Raw genomic sequence first — 22,858 nt, forward strand, 5'->3', positions numbered from 1 at the left:
GACATGTATGTGACACTCCTTTGATGAGATGGGCCCCCTGATCCAAGCTGGCCCTTTGTGGCTGCCCTTCCTCATGCCCTGGAAATGCCCTGGAAATGCCCAGGCAGTGGGGAGCTCAGGTCCCCATCCAGACCCTGGCTCTCCCAGTGGTACTTTTTAACCTTTCCATTCTTTGATTTCTTCTTTTACAAACTGGGGGAATAATAGTAACTGTCTTCTAAGTTTCCTGTGGGGATTTTACTTAAATAAATACTTGTTGAGTGCTTGGCATAATGCCTTGTACAGAGTAAGAACACTAGTTCTGGAGCCAGACTGCCTAACTCGACCTGCCACCTACTCAATCTCTGTAGGTCTTGGTTTCCTCATCTATAAAACTGGTGTAATAATACTTACCTCTTTGGGGAATTATAATCTATAAGTGAGATCATCTGTGCAGAGTTTGTGGCAAGCAGTAGCACAAATAGGATGGAAGTTTATTATTTTGTTTCTATTACAAAATGAAGGCTGGAGGAAGGCTGTCCAGGTGTGATATGGCAGCTGTACCATTTAAAGTACCCTGGTTCCTTTTATCCTACTGCTTTATCCATTCTGTCTCATGATTCCAGGTGGTTTCTTGAGCTCCAGACATTACATTCCCATTCCAGGCAGCAAAAAGCAAAAGGGATGCTAATAGCCCTTCACTAGCTGCTAGGTTTACTAAGAAATGTTCTCTCAAAAAAACTCAATTCCCTTTGCTTGGTTAGCATGGAATTAGAACATTTCTCTCAACTTTACTTCCTATAAAACATGCTAAGGATTTTTCTGCACTAATAAGAACGAATCGTACAGTCTCAGAAAACATTTTTTCCCAAGCATTCACTGACGATTCAGCTTGGAAGTTTACTTAAGCATTTGTAGCGTGTGCGTGTGCGTGTGCGTGTGTGTGTGTGTGTGTGTGATAGAAGTATGTATGTGCATATATAGGCATGTTGCAGTCTATGGGTTTATAGTGTATATTTTTATCATTTACATTTTATGGAGACTGGCCTCTAGTAATAATCTTAACTTTTAGGGTGTCAGAAACCCATTTGAGGATCTGAAAGAGAGTTTTGAACTCCCCCCTGCAAGAATGCACAGGAAAACATATACTCTGAATTGTGCATGTAATGAATTTTTAATACATTGAAAATGTATTTGCTTCACAGAAATAATATACAAAAGTTTGTACAATGATTTATGACTCATTCACTTTCATAAATGTGCAAGCTTGGAAAATTGTTTTAACAGTGGGCTTTCCTTTCCTCTTAACAAAAGGAAAAATGGCCTAAGTTTCATCATGTGCCTCAGCCTCTGCAAAATCAATGAGTTTCTCCAGAGTGTGCTCCCATTTCTTGACAACATCTTGTGATTCAAATGGCGATTCAAAGCCCTGATTCTGATGAAACTGATGATGCCTGCAGCAGTAGACAAGACTTCTTTCAGTATTTTCGCAGAGTCTTTGAATTTTATAATGCAATGGGGAGCCTGGAGACTAACGAAGTTTGGCTCTCACCCCCAGGCACTCTTCACCCCATGTCCTGTTTTGACTCTTTCAGTGTGGTTATCACTATAAGATATTATATTCATTCATTCAATGAAATTACTCCTTTTTAAAATATCATATTACAATCTTATTTATCATGATACTGAGTTGTTTGGAGCTGCATTAAATTTTGAGCCTGAGCTGAGTGCCTTGTTTGACTCCCCCTACTCTTGGCCCTGAAGGTCAGGCAGCTTGAAATAGGTGTGTGTTGGAGGGGTGGGGAGAGGGGCTGGTTTACTCCATAGAAGCTGGCAATCACAGAAAATCAGGACTCCCTCTCCACCCCAGCACTGGTTGTTAAACATCTATTAACAGATCACCACCACCAATCCTCATTGCCGAAAATCCCTTGTACCTCGCCGTCCATCTCCTCTGATGTTCATTTCAGGAACTTGCTGCGAGTGAAACCATGTGCTCCCCTGGTGGGGGACAGTGCTACCCCTGTCCCCCCATGCCAGCTCTCCTAGGACGTAGCTGATTTTTCTCCATTAGTCCTCATACCAACGAGCCTAAATGTGAGGTGGATACCCTCCGTAGATGTTGCAGCTTTTTAATCGGTATCCTCTCTCAACATCCCAGATGCTTTTAAGTACATGCATCAGATTATAAACCTCACTCTCCCTTCCACTGACCCCAGGGTCATGCTCCCTCTCCTCCTCCTTGCCAACACAATCGGCCCTGGCCTAGGTTCTGTCCTTATTGTCTCCTTTGTTCTCATACGGTTTATCATTATCTGGCCAGATTTTACATTGCTGTGTTTTTAGATATGTTAACTAGCTCTCTGTCCCTATAATTAAGGACGCTTCAAATGGTCAGACTTTGCTTATTTCTGTAATCCCCAGGACCTAAAACAGTTCCTGTTGGTATTAAATATTCCACAAATATTTGTTGGATAAATGAATTTGTTGAATGAATACACCTCTTCCATAAAGATGCCATACTTGCTCATACCACTCGCTTTGCCTGTGCACAGAGATCTAGTAGATTTTCTCATCAAATGCGTGGGTCTGGCCATTAAAGGATGAAACAGGAGCTGGCAGCCAGAAAATTATCAATCATCTCATTCAAGTTCACACGGATGGGGAGTGACAAGCATGACCTGCTTAATAAGACCAGAACCTGTGTTAGCAATTTTACAAGTTCGTTGACCCCCCCAGCCCCCACCACTACTACCAAAACCAGGACCCCAGATAAATAAAGAGAACCCTCAGTCTATCCAGCAACTATTCCTAAATCGCAGTGCAGGGGACTTATTTATTTACACCACAAGGCTCCTTTCCCCACAATGAAGGATGGGTAAGTGCCCACCCTTACCACCAAACATCCTAAGGCCCCTCCCTCAGAAAGGAGAAACCACAGACCCAGAGGTTCTCAGCCACAGAGCCTTACTGCGCCCCAACTGCTGTAAAGGGTGTCAGTCATTGCTTTCTAGTAATAAATAATTCATGAATGCTTTAGGCACCCCTTACACATTAACGTGGTCTCCAAGTCACCTCTGTGAGAATGCCGCCTCTCTCTCCTGCTTTCTCTGAGGCTTTCTTGACTAGAAGAAAGGAGAGTTAGCACAGCAGTGGCTGGGAATTATGCAGTCACACGTAGGCGCTCACACCCATGCTCATGCCTGTAAGAGCATGCCAGTTACAAATTTTTACAGTGTGGATAATGACGGTTCTGTGTGAATAACTCCACCCTTGTGGGTTGATTCTTTTTTATTTTGGTGCTCTTAGGCACAGTGAGGCAGGTGAGGCATTTGCCTCAATGCAGAATTTACAGAGACGGGGGTGCCAAAAATCTCAGTAATCAAGACAAATTGTGTATTTCAACACAATATACTAAAAAATCCAAATTAATCCAAAAAAGTCCATGATGAACACAATACCAAAATTTTAAAGGAAGGCTACTTACTAACTTCTCAGTTTTGGGCAAATTAGTAGTACCAAACCTCAGTTTCTTCAACCCAATAAATGGGAAAGGAATAATCAGTGTCTTTGTCCAGAGGTTGTAAGGATAATGTCAGATAATGTATTTAAAGTGCCTGAGCATGGACAGCACCCAGAAAAATGTAGATGTTATCATTCACAAGAATTTATTGAGCAGGTACAACTGCAAATGACAAAATGTCTGTTTCTCAATCTTTTTTGCTGTTCCTGTTATTCTTCAGTGTCTATGAAGAGAGATAATATTGACAGTTCTGTCAATGATATTTGCTATCCAAACCTCATCTTGCAAAAAAGCACGAGCAAATATTGACCAGTCCTCTGAGCTTTTAAGGCCACTCACACTTCGTGGCAGGACTAAGCCTCTGTTGTCTTCCTGTGGATTTCCATTCCTTCTCTTTCCCTGATTTCCATTTCCAAAGGACCAGTCTCAGGTGTTCTCATTCCAAAATTAAGACTGCTTCCCCAAGGGTATGGGAGGAGTAAGTGGACGGAGGTGGAGAGGAGTCACCTTTGCTGGCATGATAGGAATGTGCACCCTTTGGTTTCTCCTGTAGCTGTTGTCATGTTCCTTCTGCATGGATGGAGGGCAGAGGTTTTCAAACTGCAGCTTCCAACCCATTAGCGGATCATGAAATCCTTTTTCATGGAACCATGAGTGAATCATGAACTAAAAAATTGAAATTAGTACTAAAAAAAAAAGTGTGCAATATTGGAGTATGCCATACATAAAAAGGATAAGAATTGTTTGTAAATCTTTTATTTCTGTTACATATATACATATGTGTATACTGTGTCACGTAATTTTTTTACTGAGTCACAGTAAAATTATTTGAAAGCCACCAGGTACTGGTTAAGAGTTTGGGTGCAATGGTTGACTCCTTAGGTTTAAATCTTAACCATGCCATTTACTTGCAATGAGACCTTAGCAATTTATTTCTCTTCTCTGTGCCTTGATTTCCTCACACATAAAATGGATTCATAATAGTACCCACTGCAAAGAGTAGTTATGAAGATTAAATGATTTGATATATGTAATGCTTATAGAATAGTGCAGACACAGAGTAAGCTCAATAGAGGTTAGCTATCCCATTAATGTTATCATCAGGGGCACCTTTATATAATGTTTACAAAGTGTCTAATACGGTGCCTAAAACATAATGAGGGCTCAATAGTTGCTTGTCATTGTGGAAGAGATTTCTGGTGCTTACTATATTCAAGTATATTCCATTCTCCACTGCTTTCTGGCACACAGGGTGACATTTCCCCATCTCAGTGAAGATAGGCAGGGCTCCTCACTAGGTCTGGCTAACAGACTGTAGATGGAAATGATATTTTCAGGCCTGAGTAATTAATTTCTCATTTGAGAGACTTTCCAGTGCCATTCTGCTCTCCTGAGGCAAACTTTGAAGACTTGGGTTGGGACAACAGTGAAACAGTGTGGTGGTACCAGCAGCCTGGGACCTTGAGTGACTATGTGAAGTAGAGCCCACAGCCACCCCTCACCTCCACAGTGTTGAACCTGTAGCATGTAACCTTTGTGTGTGTGTTTGCTTACAACAGCTTTCTTGAGATAAAATCACATGCACAATATTAGTAAAGCAAACAATTTGGTGTTTTTCCACATATTCACAGAGTTATTCTATATTTCACAGGAACTTGAATGCCAGGCTAAGGAGTTTTAGTTTTATCCTATGGGGATTGGAATTAGTAGGAAAATGTATTAGTTGCAAAATGTATTGAATTAGTGAAATGATCTGACAAATGGATTTCTCCATTTCCTTTGGCTTCTTCCTAACTTTATATTCTACAAGCATTTAATCATTTAATCTTCATAACCACTCTGCAGTGGGTACAAAAAACGATATATTTTTCATGTTTATAATCATGTCGTAATTTTTTTCTATTTGAACCTTAGGATTGTTCAGATACTTTTCTCTATATCTATATTATCTTCAATTTTAATGGCTATATCTCATCTCCTGCTGTTGTTAGACATCTACAGTTTTATGTGTGTAGAACTGTTTTTCACACATGCACACACATACACAGGTGGCAAGTGAAGTGCCTAGGGTGTCAAATTTAGGAAGAGGTCCTCATTCAGGCGTGTAGTTTTGCACTTAGGTACCTCAGTTTCCATCCTTAATCCCAACCCCATACCTATAGAGTGTGTGTGTGTGTGTTTCATTTAAATTATTCTCTCAGAATGAGATTACTGGCTGTCATGATGGCATTGCTGGTACACAGTACATTAGGATTCTTACTGCTCTTGATAGAAAGTACTGGCATATTTCTCAGGATTCTACTGCAGTTTTTTAAAAGCACAATTTTGGTATGTGCACAGTGACATTTTACAAATATTACAGAGGTAATGGGTCAGTTAGGAGACTATCCCAACAATACGTTCCCATTATAGTACTATTGTTGCTACATAAGATATATAGGTCTGACTTTTCACATTTGCATAACCCAGTCAGAACTCTAGAGAGATATACTTTCATAAAATCAGCTCCTAACAACAAAGCCCTTCATAGTAAGTCTGTGTCCCTAACAGATGACCCCTCTGTGTATACCAACTTGGTCATTCAAGGTATATCATTTTCCCAAGAGACCAGCCCATTGGACAATAACCTCTATGTCATGGATCTTATGAATGAAAAGTGATGGGCTACTGCTGTTTTCAAATTAAAATCCTACTATTTGGGGACAAATAACATCAAAATTTGCCTACTAGCAATAGCTTTTCTAAAAGTTACATGGAAAAATATCTGGGCTGGTCCACTGTGTATAAATTTTTCCTAGGGGGCACATTTTAGAAGTCACTAATGGAAAATCCCCAGAATGAAGTTTAGAGAGGTCTAGTTCCTGAGTCATTCCTGGCAGATGTAGTTCCCAATCTTGCATAATTAGGGGAAAGATTGCAGGGTGATGGAGCAGAAACAGCAAGTTTGAGGTAGAATAGAGCATCATGTGTAGAGGTTATTGGAAAGAAACCAAAATCGTCTTTAAAGTTCTTCCAACTTTCCTTTGACTATCTTGGAAAACAGTGTGTCTTCTCACCTGCTAGTAGGGCTGATCACCTTATTATTCAGCACCTCTTAATTTGAAATACTTGAAGATACAATATTAAAGTTAACTTTTCTTTCGTGGGTTTCAACCTATTCACTCTCTTTAAGAGTTTTGCTAAATTACCATATCGGAACTTGCTGCTGGGATAGTCTTCTTTTCCAAAGACGGTCTTCTGTGTGTTCTAGATCAAGTTCATCGGGGCTTCCTCAAGAGATGCTCGCTTTTGGAGGAAGGCTTGCTGAACCACACAATGTGTACAGACACAGCTCTTATCTAGGCTGGGGAGCAAAGATCTCCCTAACCGGTTACACACAGGCTGGTCAAATCTCAAGAATGTGTTCTGCAACAGGATTACAAGCCATTTCTCTGGCAAGTACCTTTCTAAAAGCAAAGTGCACTAAACTATACTGTAGTCAGTATGATTCACACAAAATTAAGGACAGGACGTTTGTCAGATTCCAAAAAGCATCATAATTGGGCTTGGACAATAGACAAACATATCCTTCTGGACTCTTAAAAAAGGAATGAAACTAAAACTCCCTCCCGGTGCACTTATTTACAGAACCTCTGTTATCTTTTCGCTAGAGCATTCGTTTTTCCGCCAGCTGCAGCGGTTGCGGTCTCCTCCGCCGGGTAGGGGCGTGGACCAATGATCGCAGCCCAAAGTATCCGGACCCGCTAGGACCTAGCGGGAGAAGTGTCTTCGCGGAGCCGGGAAGCCGGCGGCGGCGTCTACAGCCGGGAGGATGGCAGCCAATCAGAAGCCGCCTTTGCGTAGCCGGGCGCCAATCGTACCCGCCGTCCCTGCGGCCGCAGTGGCTATTTAAAGGTTCGCTCCGCCGTCCCGCGTGTGGGTCCGTGGGCCGGGGTTTGCAGAGTTTGGCAGTTATGGCAAATCACATCGTGCTCTGCAACGGCACCAAGATGCCCATCGTGGGGCTGGGCACCTGGAAGGTAAGTGGGTGGCCTAGGGGATGTATCCCCGCGGTCGCGTCGGGCTCGGCGCGGCCTGGGGCGGGGAAGGACCTGGAGTGACCCTGGACGGCCCCCGCCGCGGACGCCCCACCTCCGAGGTGCCACGGTCGTGCTGACCGGGCCCCCGGCGGAATCGGGCCTGCGGGCGGGGACCCGGACGCCCAGGCGGGCCACGGATGCGGGCCGGGCGCTGGCTGCCGTGCGGGGTGGGCGGGGCGGGGTGGCCTTGCGCCGGGGGCTTGGGAACTGCCCCCGGGAGGCCGCACTTCCGGACTCTCGGTGGGCCAGTTCCCCAGGCCGCTCTCTGAATTCGACACTTGCAGGAGAAGCACTGAAGGGGGCCGAAGGAAGGGGCCTGCCCGAGCCCCCGCCGCCCTGGCCCGTGTTTGGAAATCGGGAGGAGCCTGAGAGAGGGCACTGAAAGAGCTGTGGGGCGTTGAGCGCTGGCCTTCCGTTCCGCTCATCACCGCACTTGTTGCGCCTAAGCCCTTGTTTTTCTTCTGAATTTGTCCTTAATCGTTTCCGATTTTACCCTCTCAGGAATAAGCACCTCAAGGTGCGCCCGGATAATTAAATTAGGTGGCACGAGTTTGCCTAGGAACCGACTATTTCCAAGTCTCCGAACGCGCGTCGCTGAACACCTGCGCCTGGGCGTGCCTCCTGGGGGCGTCCTGTGTCAGGCAGAAATCCGCGGAGAATCTGGGCGCTCTGGATGGTGCCCAAGGAAGGTTAGCCCGCGTCGGTGTTAAAACTCTCTCCGGAAACCTTAACACCACTGAAACCTCTTAACAGCGCTCAAAAGAAATGGTTAGGAATAAAAAGGATAGACTGATTATCTGAAAATTAGGGAGCACCGTAGGGTGTCATTATGGGCATTGGGCCAAAACCCAGTATTTTTAAGCTGCTTGTAAGTCAGCTGTGGGGTATTATATATTGCATTCTGCAGATATAACCCAGGTTTTCCCAGGAACTTTGAAGGCGGTTCTGGACATTGGATATTTACACATGGACAAGGAAAGAAGAGACAGAGGATTGAGTGCCACGTGAAATGGTTTGAAATAGAACAGAGGGTCGTGTTACATCTACCCTAAAATTTTGAGTTAATTAAGAGGGTGATTAAGGAAAGGGTTATAGGGTTGCCTTACACAGGTGTTTCTTGGCCAAAGTGATCAGAGTATATGTAATGTGTTTCTTTCAAAAAGTCCAGTGGTGGCTCTAAGGGTGTAATTTAATTATGACCGTGATACCCAATTAAATTCCATCTGTCTGTGATTATCCTCTCGGAATGGATGTGAAAAGACACTTTCCTGGCAACAGCAGATTCCTTTCTGTAATAACACAGCACACAGACATAACAGACACAACTGGAATAAAAGTTCCACAAAATAATACCTAACCTTGCTAGGTGGGATGCATTCCACTATTTTTATCCTATTTTGTATATTCAGATATTATGGTGCCAATCTTAGGCCCATCTTTTGAAAATTATTGCTCTCGGGTAAATAAGGAGTAAAAGGTGATGAAGGTTTTTAATCATTCTCCTGATCAGAAGAAAATGTTCTGAGAAAGACTTCCTGTCACTTTCCCAAAGCAGGGCAGGCTTGGTAATGGCCCAAGATCCCAGGATGGGGGAGAGGGGACTGACTTCAGCCCTGACATTGGTGCTGAAGCAGTAGTGTGGCTTCTGTTCACCAGCCTCATCTCCCTGTGGACTGAAGCGCTGCTCTTGAAGGTCAAAGATATTTAAGTATAAGTCTTAGCCTGAGCAGGGCCACTCCTCGTCCATCAGGGTTTCAACCAAGTAGATACGTCAGCATCGTAGAATTCAAGGTGGAAGTGAGGAAGTTAATCTTGGTTTTATTAGTTGTTGTGTGTTGCTAAACCCAATTATGAGCTTTGATGTAAAACGGTAGCTGAATTGACTATGTTTTCATGTAACAAGGCAACAAAAAAGACCTTTCTTCAGTGGTCACCTCTTTATCATTTGAAATTGCAGTTTATGTTCTTAAACTGTAAAATAATTTGAGCATATTGAACATGAGCCAAGTGGGGTGGCTTTTCTGCTTCCAACAGTGAGGAGCCCACTTTCTGACCATGGATAGGACTTGAAAGGTAGCACATTGTCCTCATTCTCTGGATTCTCCCAAGGCAGGATTCTAACAAGTGGCAGATTTTAAGCCTTGTTTATGCAAAGCTGTGAGGTCCTGGTCCCCCAGTTGTGCAGAATGAGAACACTGTAATCATAGAGCAAGCAGGCCCAGCCTGCTCACATTGACCTGCAGTTGATCAGGACTCTATTGTCATTTGGTTAATTTAGAGCAGGGGTGAAACCCTTTCCATCACAAAAATACCTTTGTTCATTATCAGGGTCCCTAATCTTTGTCATCAAGTTCCTGAACTGGAAACCAGAATGTTATTTGCGAATAGGAGTTAAGACAAATCAAGGCAGGACCTGTTCCTTAGTCTCCAAAGAAATTTGGTTACAAAGGGGTTATGCAGCCCACAGGCCTGCTTTTGATAATAAAGGTTTATTGGCACACATCCAACTGCTTTATATGTTGTTCATACACATCCACCTTCTTTATATGTTGTTCCTAAGGCTTTTGTGCCGCAGCAGCAGAGTTGAGCAGTTGGAAGAGACTGTCTCACAAACCCTAAAATGTTTTCTGTCTGGCCCCTTATGGAGGAAGTTTGCTAACCCCACTTTGAGAAGTTTCAGAGTCAATTAAAGGAACTGGAAATACATTTGAGAAGTTAGGTCATAAATGCCTATCTAATTCATGTGTGGCTGAAATGATTTACACTTACAATGAAAATACAAAATACAGGTGACACCACTAGTCGTTAAAGTCAGTAAAAAATAGTAGGATTAGTTTCTCTTAACACAGGTTGAGTTTTTCTGAGGAGAAGCTGATTTAATTGGAAGAGGTGAAACTATTTTTCAGTGACCGCTTTTCTGTGATGTATTTTTCAAGGCGTTAGAGGTTGAGGGCTCTATAAATCCGAGTTCACATCAGAAGCTGTGGTTTCTTGTTCCTTGTGCAGGATTGTCGTTGACACGCTGTTCTCACACTTCTTATACCCAGGATGGTTTTTCTTCCCAAAGTGAAGTTTCCTTTGTCTTCTCTCCTGCTAACTAGAGAAAATTTCAAAAACATCTGTCAGAAAGAACATGGTCCCCTCTTTCCAGAAATCTTCATGGTTAATTCTGCAAAGGATCCAGTTTCTGAGGACTTTGTTTTTGCCGTTTATAGTGTTTTATAACCTTTCTGTTTGAGCTATGGTTTTCTTTTTGACTTGCAGAGAGATAGAGAGGCAGATACTATCTTAAAGTAACTAGCAAGAGTTACAAGCAAAGGGGAAGCTGATGAGGTTTTAAAAGTGTGTGTGAGAGGAGAGAGACTAATAATTATCTGGGTTGATATTAGTTGGCCAGGAGTATTATAACATGAGGACATAGGGAACCCGTCTTGTGGAGGACTTCCCACCGCCATCACTTGGTGCCGTGGCCCCACAATGTAGTCAAGTTGCTGTTCCCCAGGCTAGAGCTGGAAGGTCCAAGAGGGTGGTCCATGGATGTGTCCAAGACACACACTGAGTTAGTGGTAGAATCAAATTCAAAACGTACAGTCTGTAGGATTTGTACAGTTTGTTCTTTTGTCTTCTGAGTGTTGTCATATACTGGTTTTCTGCAGATTGGCTGTTAGTTGTACAGAAGCACTTTTCATCATTTATCTTCTTTTCAAAGTCTGGACCACTCTCTTTGCATTTTTTAATCTGGACAGGGAATGGGAAGATGGTGTACTCATGTACTAGTATTCCCTAGTGTATTGAGTGATTTTTTTTTTTTTTCACCGTATCTTAAGTTGACTGCATCATTAGTGATAAGGGAAGTTAGCTTAGCCATTCTTGGAAGGGTTCTAGATTGAGACAGTTAATATTGAATGTAATCTGTAGTCTGTGCTACCTTTTCATCCCAGAGGTGACTTTTCCAAGCCCAGGGGACTTGTCCTCTCACTGACCAGTGTCTCCTTGCCTCTTGGGGTCCAGTCAAGAGGACAGATCTGTCAGCAGAGCATGGCAGTAAAGGTCTTTCTGCTAGGGCTTGAATCCTGACATCTCTTACTACCTGTGTGACCTCAGGCCAGTTTTATGTCTTTCCTTATCTATAGAGATAACAGTATCTATCAGAGTTGTGATGAAGAGTCAGTGCCATAATATAAAACCAGTAAAAACTGGTCCATAGTAAATGGGAGCTGCTGTTATTTTCAGTTTGAGCCATTGTGTGTCGGTTACCACTGACACTGGTGGGTTCTATTTAGTGACATGATCTGCCTAGGCACAAGCCTTCTGGTAACCAGCATGCCTGCTGCAGGGCCAGCCCAGGGAAGGGCCATTGCCTGCCCCCCCCCCACCCGCTACAGGACATGTGACTCCAGGCAGCCTTGCCCGCTACTGCAAAGATGCCTCCAAAACGGAAAGGTCAGCACCAACCTTTTCTGCAAGTCTTGTTATGAATTGCTACAACTTCTCAAATCTAATTTGTGAAATGCCCAATAGTCCTTGCTTCTGTTTTTCTTTTATCTTGAAAGCAGTTTGCTCCTCTTCCCTGCATGTCTGTCTGTAGCCAGTCAGCACTGTATCCAGGGAAGTTCAGGGCAGCAGGGTCTTCATGACCTCTTGGAGGTCATTTCTGCCCTTGGCTTTTCTGTAAGAACATCCTGTGAACTTTTGTGCCAATTTTTCAGCAACCCTGATTAACCTAGTTGTGCTCTTCTGGATCCAAGGAACCAAATAACCAACTTAATCTTAAGCAGAGAAAAAGTGTGTGTGAGGTAGAGATCATTGACCTACAGGATGACCTCAGGTGTACCAGTTCCAAGGATGTAAGCGGCATCACCAGGACAGTCTCTCAAGCCTCATCTGCCTCTCACCCCACTTTTTCTAGCAGCTGCTGGCTGCCAGGCCCGCAGCACAGCGACCCCGACAGAACTGAAAGCTTGTCTTTGGAGGGCCAACTGAAGTCCAGTGATTGGGTCTCATGGGCCTGGCTTGGCTCATGTCTCTGTCCCCGCACCAGTTGCTGTAACAGACACAGTGTGTGGCCAGGCCGGGCCTGGGGAACATGCCCACCCCTCTCTCTAGGGCTGTGGTTCTCTTCTCCACCCCGTTTCTTGAGCCTTGAAGGGTGGGGAAGGCTGCAGTTGCAGCTTCTTAGGTCCTCCAGAGAAGCAGGAGATGACAGATGCTCTGAAGATGTTTTTGACCTTATACCCGGGGGCAGCGCTGGCTCCCTCTCCCACTGTGGTGGGGAGCAAGTGCCATGCTGACAGGCTCGCACCAAGTGCTTGTTCCCCGTGCTCCATGTGCTTTCCCTTCACCTGTTCACAGCAGCTGATGTCAAAATGGCAAATGTCTGCAGCTGCTGGTGGCCCTGGGAGTTTTCATTCTTTTCTACCCCAGCTCTCTAGAGGAATGCTGTGTATACATTCAGCAGTCCATTGCACATGTGTTTAGTTTTCACCCCTGCTCTGAGCAGGGGCAGTGAGGAGAAGGAGTAAGAGTCTATGCAGTCAGTCTGGGTGCTGGTGAATTAAGCTCAGCAGCTGAGCAGGCACTTCCTTCTCAATGGCCCGGCCTTCCCCTGCAGTGGTCACTCGGATGGTCAGATGGTCTGGGCATGGACAGCCACTCAGCCTCGGCAGTTCTGAGCACAAGCCATCTGGTGGTCTCCACTGTTCCCATCCCCCTCCTTTCAGCTCTTCTGTCTGCTGATACGGCTGAGGCACTGTCTCCTGTCTCTACCTGGTACAGCAGATTCTTGTACAGTGAGAATGGAAGCACAGGCCTTTGACTCTATTATCTGAAGTGTTCTTGACTTTATGAAATCTCCCAGAAACACTTAAACCCAAGTGATTGCCAGCATCAGAATCTGCATGAAAGGAGAAAGAGCAGAGGGTTTACTGACAGCTCAGAGACAAATGGGAGTTGGGTAAATATACAGCGACTTTTGAAGTATTTTGAGCTGTTTGAAGGGAATAGTATCCCTTATTGTCTGGGGCACCTAATAGATTCAGATAGTGGAGGATTTTCTTTATACAGTGGTTTATAAATCAATAGATATGAAGAAACAAGGAAATGAAGGCAGCTTTGGCACCTTTTAAAGTGATTTGTGGTGCTTTTAAGTCATTGACAGACTATCCTGAAATGCAGCAATGCGCCGTTTCACCTCGGTTCCCCAGCAGCATCTGAGCGCAGGTCATTGGGAAGGCTATCCTGGGTCTCCATAGCTGGCCGGGAAGAACGGAGCTTCAGCAAGGAGCAGTGGGTGCGCACTGCCCTCGTCCCTGGGTCGTGTACAGTCTGTGGGGTTTGTTTCATTTCAACTCTCCTCCTATTCCTTTTCCTTTCAGTCCCCTCCAGGCAAAGTGACAGAGGCTGTGAAGGTTGCCATTAACCTTGGGTACCGCCACTTTGACTGCGCCCATGTGTATCAGAACGAGAACGAGGTGGGGGTGGCCATCCAGGAGAAGCTCAAGGAGCAGGTGGTGAAGCGTGAGGAGCTCTTCATTGTCAGCAAGGTGCCACTCTGCAGGGGGACCTGGGGGATGGGCTTCTGGTTCACATTTATCCAGTGATGGCATCACCCTAGGAGCCAAGGCTATAGTCTGGGGCCTCCTAATACACTACAGTACCATTGAGGGCCCTAGAGCTCACCTGTCTGTGCTGGCTGTTGGAGGTTCGTTCTCTCTGGACCCATGCGTTAGAGCCCCTTGTGGTTGAGGCTGTGGGGTCGGTGCTCCCTTTCCAGGGAGTTGTCTTTGAGGATGGAACTGGGTTCCCATCTGCAGACTGGATCTTCTCTGCTGCCCACCATCTTTTATCTGGAGGCTCTTGGTGCCCAAAGGACACCGGGTAGGGGGCTGAAACTGGCTCCGTGAAGACCAGCCTAGTAGGAAAAGAGCTTTGAGAACTCATCCTCAGGGCTTAGGGCTGACTTGCTAACGGGTCCATTCTATTTTTTGCCTTCAGTGTTATCCTTCTGAGAGGATTTCTTGACTTGGTTAGCCTACCTTTCTTTGGAAAGTTAGGATCCACTGTGTGAAATGGAAACTTCCTCACCACTATTGAGGGCATCATGGTGAAGTGGGTGGGTTGTGGGAAGAAGAAAGTGAGTCCTCTGTCGGTGAGCCCTCTGGCTCCTGGCCAGGAAGCAGCCTCCTGCGTGGCGGTGGTAAGGTGGGTTTTCTCGCTGCCTCAGCTGTGGTGCACACACCATGAGAAAAACCTGGTGAGAGGAGCCTGCCAGAAGACACTCGGCGACCTGAAGCTGGACTACCTCGACCTCTACCTCATCCACTGGCCAACGGGCTTTAAGGTATGGGCGCAGGGCTCGGACAAGATCCCCGTGGCTGATGTGTAGCCTGTGGTGAGTCGCGCCCTCCTTTGTTAGCAGGTTAAGGGTGGGCCCGTGCTCGGGGTGCGGTGCCTGGACGAGCAGCAGTGGCATTCCTTGGGAACTTGTTAGACACCAGCCCCAGGCCGCACCCGGGCCTTCTGACTCTGAGCCTCAGGTGACTCGGTACCGTTACAGAGATTGAGGAGCGCTGCTCTTAACTGGGGTCGTCAGCTCTGGCGCTCCCCTCTGCCTCAGGCACATGAATACATGCACATCCATGCCCTGCACATATGTGTGCATGTATACTCCCATTCCACACACAAGCCCGATCCTGTAGAAGCTCAATAAATATTTCTTGGCAGCCTGATTCTTTGCACAGAAAGAACTCTAGAGGTATTACATCATTTGCCTTCTTTCTAGCCACAGGCCCAGTTTTCTGTTTTGTCAACCAGATTGGAAATACAGGGATTTTACCCCATAGCTCTGTTTTGTTGCGCTGTGGTGTGTCTGAGCCTGACTTCCATCTCTTGGTTTTCATGATAAGCCAACGAGTCTCAACAGGGTGATAGTTTTGTAGGCTAGTGACCCAGCCAGGATATGGGCCCCACTAGTCCTGGCTGTGAGTCCTTCCCCTGTCCACACACGTGTCCATGGCAGGGCTCATCTCACTGAGACTTATCCGTCTCCATCTGACCATCAGCTCCAACCCATTTGATAGAAAAAAATGTCTGGGGCTTCAGGAGTTGTTGGCCCATTTCTTTTTCACACACACATATGTTCTTGATGATCTTCAATTTGATTGATGAAATCTTCAGCTGCTGTGGGAGTTGAGGATGATCTTTTTAGAACTTCACTTTCAAAGGTGCAGCTCCCCAGCAGGTCTGTGAAAGGCTGTTATTGATTGATTGATGTTTTTTTTACTGCAACAACAGCACGGGAAGGAATTTTTCCCGTTGGATGGGGAAGGCAGCATCATTCCCAGTGAGACCAGTTTTGTGGACACATGGGAGGTAAGGTGGTCCTGACCGGGCCTTCTTTGCTGGTTTCCCTGTTCACTTTGTTAGTGGACCAGGTATGAGTGATCTGTTCTGCTATTTCTTTCGCTGCATTTTGTTATTCTGTCACTGTTCTTGCTCTGCCTGTCTCATTTAAGTCAGCCTGGCCTTGGTCTTGGTGTGTCTCAGCTTCTGCAGGGTCTAATTTGCTGGCAGTGAGTAGCACGGGCAGGATCTATTAAACTGATGCAAAAGGTGCTTTTCTGATCCTGTCCTTGGGCCACATGTCAGCAGTCAGCAGACTCTCTTTACCTTTAGGCCATGGAAGAGCTGGTGGATGAGGGGCTGGTGAGAGCTATTGGAGTCTCCAATTTCAACCATCTCCAAATCGAGAAGATCTTAAACAAACCTGGCTTAAAATATAAGCCAGTGGTTAACCAGGTAAACATGCAGCAGGGAACCGGCGTGCATGGGAGACTGTTTTGCTCCTTTCTCATCCTGGTAGCTCTGGTCCACATCACCCGGGGAGCACCCTTGGCACTGGGAGAGTCCTGATGGACAGTTCAGAATAATGAGGGCAAGACTTGCATGAGAGAGAAAGGGTTTGAGTCTGGCTTGTGACGTCTGAGGTCTCACTGATGAGCAGCATGCAGGCATTGAGATCCTGAGACCCGTCACAGTTGATAAATGACCACAGCCAGAAAAAACCCTTAGGGCCTATGGCCACAGCACATCAGTAACAAGATTACTGTTGTCAGGTCACTCCTGGGACACATACTCTTGTTATAGCTTATCTGGGAGATAGGACATGGGTTAGACAGGATTTTCTGTCTGAAGGGCAGGAGTGAGGGGAGGGACCTAGTATGTTCCGTGCCCCATGCCCCGTTGTCAGCCTTCTGATTTGCATTTGCAGATTGAGGTCCACCCATATCTCACTCAGGAGAAGTTGATCCAGTATTGCCAGTCCAAAGGCATTGTGGTGACTGCCTACAGTCCTCTCGGCTCTCCTGACAGGCCCTGGTGAGTTCCCGTGGGATCACATTCCCTTGTCACTTAGTAAAGATTAGAAATGGCTAAAAAGAAAAATCCAGAATTGAGGGAAATGCATCTGGAGCTAATTTTCAGATCTTCCGAGGAGACTCTTGTTGGGTTTCCTGATTCTCTAGTATCAGGATGCTGCTCCCAAAGGGTTGGGAGGCTGACCAAGCTTCAAACCAGGAGGAGACTGGCAGGTTGCTCCCGAGGCCGGTGGGAGTAGGGATGCCGGCTGCCTTGAGTGGTGGTGATGGTGGTTGCTCACATGGGCCATCTTTCTGCCTCCAGGGCAAAGCCTGATGACCCTTCCCTGCTGGAGGAACCCAAGATCAAAGCGATCGCAGTCAAGCATAATAAAACCACAGCCCAGGTACAGCCATCTCCAGGCGCTCGTGACTGTTCACAGAACTTTGTGTCCCTGGCGGTCTCCTTTAGCCAGGAGGGATGAGTGACCCAGCCCAGTCCTGAGGCCCCCCTCCTTGCCCATTCCCCCCAGCCTGCCTCCCACCACACCAGAAGTATGCTGGGATTCCTGGAGTGTGCAGTAGAAGGGGCCCAGGCTGAAAGTTAGAAGGCTGACGTGTAGTCTGGGGATAATAGAACCTGCCACAGGTCACCATTTGCTAACGCAGGTAGAAGCTCACCTCTGCTCAGAGAGAAGCAGTCATTATTAGCCGCCTTCTCTCAGGTGGCAGGGTGAGTTCCTAGGCATTGGAGAGTCTCCTTGTGACTCGTACACCCGGGAGGCACACGGAAGCCCCGGGTTGGGGGAGGGTGCGTGGAGAGCAGGGCTGTGGGGTCAGACCTCAAGTGTCAGCCTTTCCCTTCATTGGTGTGACCCTAACATCTCTGTGCCTCAGTTTCCTCATGTGAAGTTCCAGAGTCTCCCTCTTTGGGAGGTGGCTGTGTGGGAGTAGGTGAGAGGGTAAGGTAGATTACTGGACACACCTGTTCACAGGTGCTGATCCGGTTTGCTGTGCAGAGGAATTTGGTTGTGATACCCAAGTCTGTGACACCAGAACGCATTGCTAAGAACTTCCAGGTGAGTCCCAGCTGGGCAGCCCACGTGGGGGTGGGGGGGCTTCTCATCCCAGCCCTGGATTGTCATGTGTGAAACCCCCACCCTCCCATCACCTCTCAGTCAGGGAGCCGACCTGAATCACCAGCAGCAACATACCTGCCATACACGCACACACTGTGCGGAGGCTTCTCAGTGACTCCGAATTTGCCCTGAGGAACATTGCTCTCAAGCAACACTGCTGAGCTTTGCACTGGGGCTCCATTAGTTGCCTTGCCTCAGTTTTCCCCTCTGTGAAATAGTACCTATCTTTAGTGTCATAAAGATAAGATGCAAAAGAGGACTTCACATGATGCTTGGACTCTTCGCAAGTACTCAGGAAATGCTGCTCTGCCAAGTCCGTGGACTGCAGAGACCCTACCGGCCATCAGCCTACCCGCTGCCTCTACCAAGACCTCCCCTAGCAACAGGCAGAGCCTTAGGACTGTGTCGGGGCACACGTGAGGTGTTCTGTTTGGGCCCTCGGAGCACCTGCGAGAGCGGGTTAGACTGCCTGGCCTCATGCCCTTTGTTGGGGTCCGGGGTTGCTGTTGAGGTCTTGGGGCAACGCAAAGAGCAAAGAAGGCAGCGGGAGCACCCCCATGGAGGGTACTCACAAGAAGCCACTTTATTCTGCACAAAGCTGTACTTTTTATACTGCTATAGTGCTGATTCATGGTTACATAAGTATTGGAGACACACGTGCGTGTGGCCTTCACAGCCAGGTGTCCTGCCTTCGAGGCCCTTATCTAGCTCTTTACTCATGGGTACAACACGCCGTGTTTTCAGGGTTTGCCAAGGTCAGACATATTTGGGGTGAAGTAGCGGACAGCTGTCCTCATAGAACAGTGGGGAAAGTGGGGTGGGGGGGCCTTCCCTACATCCTTTCCTGCCTCTCGCCCCAGGGGTGGGGTTCCACGCTGGGAGAAGTGCTCTTGGGCTGCGATGCCCATGCTCCTCTGCTCACTGCGGAAGGCAGCTCTGCCGGGACCCGCCCTCTTCCCCTAAGATCTTGTTTTCCTCAGTGAGCAGCTCATTTTGCTTGTCCTACTGGCTGCCATCTGTGTGTATAACATGCCACTCCCGGGTCACCGGGAAAACTGGCCAGCCCTGGGAGGGGAGGGGGCTCACTCTATAGTAGGGGGGACAATTTTTTTCTTCTGTACAGAAGTTTTAACTATTGAAGGTGAAGTAGTAAGACAATGACCACTATGGGAAATACGTATCCTGTTAGAAATGGATCCTTTATTTCATATTTCATTTTTCAGGGAATTAGAAAAGAAACATTTTTTTTTTTTTTGAGAGGGCATCTCTCATATTTATTGATCAAATGGTTGTTAACAACAAGAAAATTCTGTATAGGGGAGTTATTAATCCATCTCAAGCCTAATTCTTGTCAGTCTCCAATCTTCTGAAGCATAAAGAACAAGTTCTTATATAGTGAATAAGTTCTTACATGGTGAACAGTACAAGGGCAGTCATTACAGAAACTTTCGGTTTTGATCACACATTATGAACTATAAACAATCAGGTCAAATATGGATATTTGTTTGATTTTTATACTTGATTTATATGTGGATCCCACATTTCTCCCTTTATTATTTTTATTTTTAATAAAATGCTGAAGTGGTAGGTAGATACAAGATAAAGGCAGAAAACATAGTTTAGTGTTGTAAGAGAGCAATTGTAGATGATCAGGTGTGTGCCTATAGACTATGTGCTAATTCAAGCTAGACAAAGGCATTAAAACATCCACGGATGCAGAAGAAAAGAAACATTTTTAAATGACTAATCTCATAGTGGTAACATAGTCATTTGACCTTTGCGTATGAGTGTGTAGGCTTCGCACATTTTCCCACGGTTGTTGTAAGCATAGAGTAGGCACAACCTGTGGCATCTGGCCCAGGGCCAGCCCCTCCCAGGCTCACCTGGTGCTGCTTCAGGCCTCTGCCCTCCGCCGAGTTCTTCCCAGACCGTAGTCTTCATGCAAATGGCTCTCCTCCCAATAGACCTTTTTTGCCCTCTCTGTCAAGGCCCTATTTGGCATAGGCCCCTCTCAGGCACCATCCCTCAGTTCCCCAGCTGGGATTCATCCCCAATTCCTATGGACACCCAGTTGCTTCGTGGAGTGTCTTGAATTACCTCTCCTTTGCTTTGCTGTGAATGGAGGCGTGGACACTTCTGATCCATACTAATCCCCACTGGTGCCTCTCACAATACAGGTGCTCAGCAGTGGTTTTGAAATGAACTAAATGGACTAAAAAGTATGATTTTGCTGGGAGTTTCTGGAAGGGAAGGACTCTTGTTGTTTCCTATAGTACTCAGCCAAAGCAGCCCATTCTCTGAGCAGCAATACAGTAAATTTTCTCTTGAGTTCAGTCAGCCTTACCACCCCCCTCCCCACGCAGGGCAACTTCTCATCAGTGATCCTGTGCAGAACTGTTTGCAAACCTTGATATTCTGTGTCTGATCTTTACTTGAAGATCTTACTGGAATTTTTTTTTTTTTTTTCAGATCTTTGACTTTGAACTGAGCAGCGAGGAGATGACGACCTTACTCAGCTATAACAGAAACTGGAGAGTCTGTGCCTTGATGAGGTGAGTGGCTCCCGGGTGTGACGCTCGTGTCCCGGGAGGGTATGTGATGCTGCAGAACAAGAGCATTGCTTCAAGGCCCTGCCGTTCTTGTCTTGTTACCACAGAGGTTCTGACTTTGCACATACCCTCGCTTTTCTCACCCACACGCAGCAGGAAACATTTAAACCTGCACCAGCTGAACTTCACACAGCCACAGGGAAAATGCCAGGGGACCTGCTCTAGATATGTCCCCCTGCAGCCTCCAACCTCCGGGTGCACCGTTGGCCTAACCTGCAGTGACCACATGTTGCGGCATTTAGTTTTCAAATCTTAGTGGCTCGTCTGAAACCAGATGATCCCAGGTGGCTCCTGTCCCGCCCTCCTGGAATAATTTATGTGTAACTCTACCTTATAATGACTAATAAGAAGAGTAGGAGGACCATGGCTTGGGGCTCTGACACGGAGAAGCTACATGACTGAGAAAATCACCCAACCCCCCCGAGAGCAGAGCCCCTGAGGCCCCTCCAGCTGCACATGCACTGGGTCCTTGAATCCCCTCTGACGCGTAGTTTGGGATCTGAGGGAGATGACAGAAGGTTTGTTCTCGTCTTTTCCTACTCAGCACCTGTGTGTCACATGTACTGACTGTTTAACATCTCTTACGTTATTTTCATCTTCTTACTATTGAAGATGATAGGATGCTGTCTGAGCCTGCCAGTGAGACTGAGTTACCAGGAGGCAGGAATCTTGTCTCGCTGCCTGTATGCCCTGGGCACACAGGGAGAGTGGCATCTGTCACACACATGCCTGTTGATGAGAGCCCAGGCCGGAGGGTTCTGGACGGCGGGCCGTTGCCCCAAGTGCAGACCCATGAACTGCAGTCTCAGAACTGGCTCGGTGCCCCCGAGGCCTCTGTTCCTGCCTATAATAAGACTCACTATTTCTGTCTTTTTGTAGTTGGTTATGGTTGAAATCTCCTCTTGAAACAGCTAACGTGTTCTTCCTCTCTCCTTGCAGCTGTGCCTCCCACAAGGATTATCCCTTCAAGGAAGAGTTCTGAGGCTGTGGGTCCCTCTCTCTCCAGGTGACCTGTTCCAGCCTCATTTTTCCCGTGTGTAGCGTAGTACAGCCTGTGTCCCTTGGTACTGGGTCAGCAACCTGCCTGTGAACCCAGCGAGGGCACGGTCAGTGTGCAGTTGGGTCCAGAGAGTGCTATTAGTAGATTAGAAGTCTCCTCTGGTTTTCTTTGCCCTTGTCCAGCTGGGGAAAGTACAACCTCAGTACCCTCTTCTGACTAAGTTAAAACTACAATCAGAATAGTGTCACTAACAATTGGATTTTGGCTGCTTAGAACTGTAATCCTTTCAGCCAGACTTCTTGCTTCAAATAAGAAGTGCTTTTGTGAACCTGATGCTGTTCGATTTTTTTTTGTTCAAACAATACGCCACCTCCTGTCTGCTGCAGCTGTCATCTCAGATACCCATAAAGCAGGCCACCTCCCCTGGACCACAGGAACAAGTACAGGATGTCTTCCTTTTTATTTGGGGGGTCCTTACCACAGTACTCTACCCATTTAAGGTGGTGGGTCTCATCTGGCTGCACATTGGAGCTGCCTAGGGAGCTTTAAATGCTAGATGCCTGGACCTCACTCCTGGAGACCCATCTGTTTGGTCCAGGGTGTACCCAGGCCATCAAGAGTTTGCAAGCCCCCAGGTGATTCTGTAGCTCAGCCAAGGCTGAGAGCCACAGCTTTAGGGCTGAGCCAGGACAAAAACCCATTTTCAGTGTCACAGATTGGCCTTTCCCTGTGAAGGACAAAGTCATACGTTTACCAAGGCCGCACCACTCACAAGGAACTGCTTTCATGAAGCTCATTATCTAAACCAGAGGGAAGAAAAGTATCCATTAGTGGCATCTGTGTTAGCTCAGTGTGCCGTAACAAAATACTGCGGCCTGGGCGGTGTTACCGAGTTTATTTCTCGCAATTCTTGAGGCTGGAAGTCAGAGATGAGGGGGCCAGCAGGGTCTAGTTCTGGTTAGAGCCTTCTCCCTAGCTTGTAGACAGCCTTCTCACTATGTCTTCACATGACGAGGTGGGGGGGAGAAAACGAATGCTTAACCGAGTTATAAAAGCACAAGGCCTTTTGTTTTGACTTTTACAAATGCTCTTGCTTATTTTTATGAGTAACGTTTCCTTGTCCAGAATTAAATTGACAAATGCCAGCAAAGGGATGAGATGGACAAGTGTTGCCCT

At 46.6% G+C, this 22,858-nt stretch overlaps 1 protein-coding gene and 1 long non-coding RNA gene across 4 annotated transcripts in view; one reads left to right on the forward strand and one right to left on the reverse strand.

The window, feature by feature from the left end:
• Window positions 1-22,015, forward strand: part of AKR1B1 (aldo-keto reductase family 1 member B) — a 136,142-nt gene extending 114,127 nt beyond the window's left edge. The window contains exons 3-13 of one of the 3 annotated variants that reach the window (XM_073238437.1): window positions 7,173-7,396; window positions 8,083-8,270; window positions 13,956-14,123; window positions 14,804-14,920; window positions 15,874-15,951; window positions 16,255-16,377; window positions 16,850-16,956; window positions 17,260-17,341; window positions 17,930-18,013; window positions 20,543-20,625; window positions 21,622-22,015. In XM_073238437.1, coding sequence (XP_073094538.1) covers window positions 7,173-7,396; window positions 8,083-8,270; window positions 13,956-14,123; window positions 14,804-14,920; window positions 15,874-15,951; window positions 16,255-16,377; window positions 16,850-16,956; window positions 17,260-17,341; window positions 17,930-18,013; window positions 20,543-20,625; window positions 21,622-21,664 — 1,297 coding nt within the window. In that variant the 3' untranslated portion in view covers window positions 21,665-22,015. Of the gene's footprint in view, window positions 1-7,152; window positions 7,522-8,082; window positions 8,271-13,955; window positions 14,124-14,803; window positions 14,921-15,873; window positions 15,952-16,254; window positions 16,378-16,849; window positions 16,957-17,259; window positions 17,342-17,929; window positions 18,014-20,542; window positions 20,626-21,621 lie in introns of those variants that run through there. The other 2 variants (XM_073238438.1, XM_037019565.2) reach the window with 2 other exon arrangements.
• Window positions 1,146-3,162, reverse strand: LOC140850063 (uncharacterized). The gene is made up of 3 exons (XR_012132804.1): window positions 3,031-3,162; window positions 2,513-2,660; window positions 1,146-1,433 (listed from the first exon to the last, which is right to left on the reverse strand). It is a non-coding gene; the product is annotated as an uncharacterized lncRNA (long non-coding RNA).
• Window positions 22,016-22,858: the final 843 nt, after the last annotated feature.

This window comes from Manis javanica, chromosome 6 (genome assembly GCF_040802235.1).
Source record: "Manis javanica isolate MJ-LG chromosome 6, MJ_LKY, whole genome shotgun sequence".
Classification (NCBI taxonomy): Eukaryota; Metazoa; Chordata; class Mammalia; order Pholidota; family Manidae; genus Manis; species Manis javanica.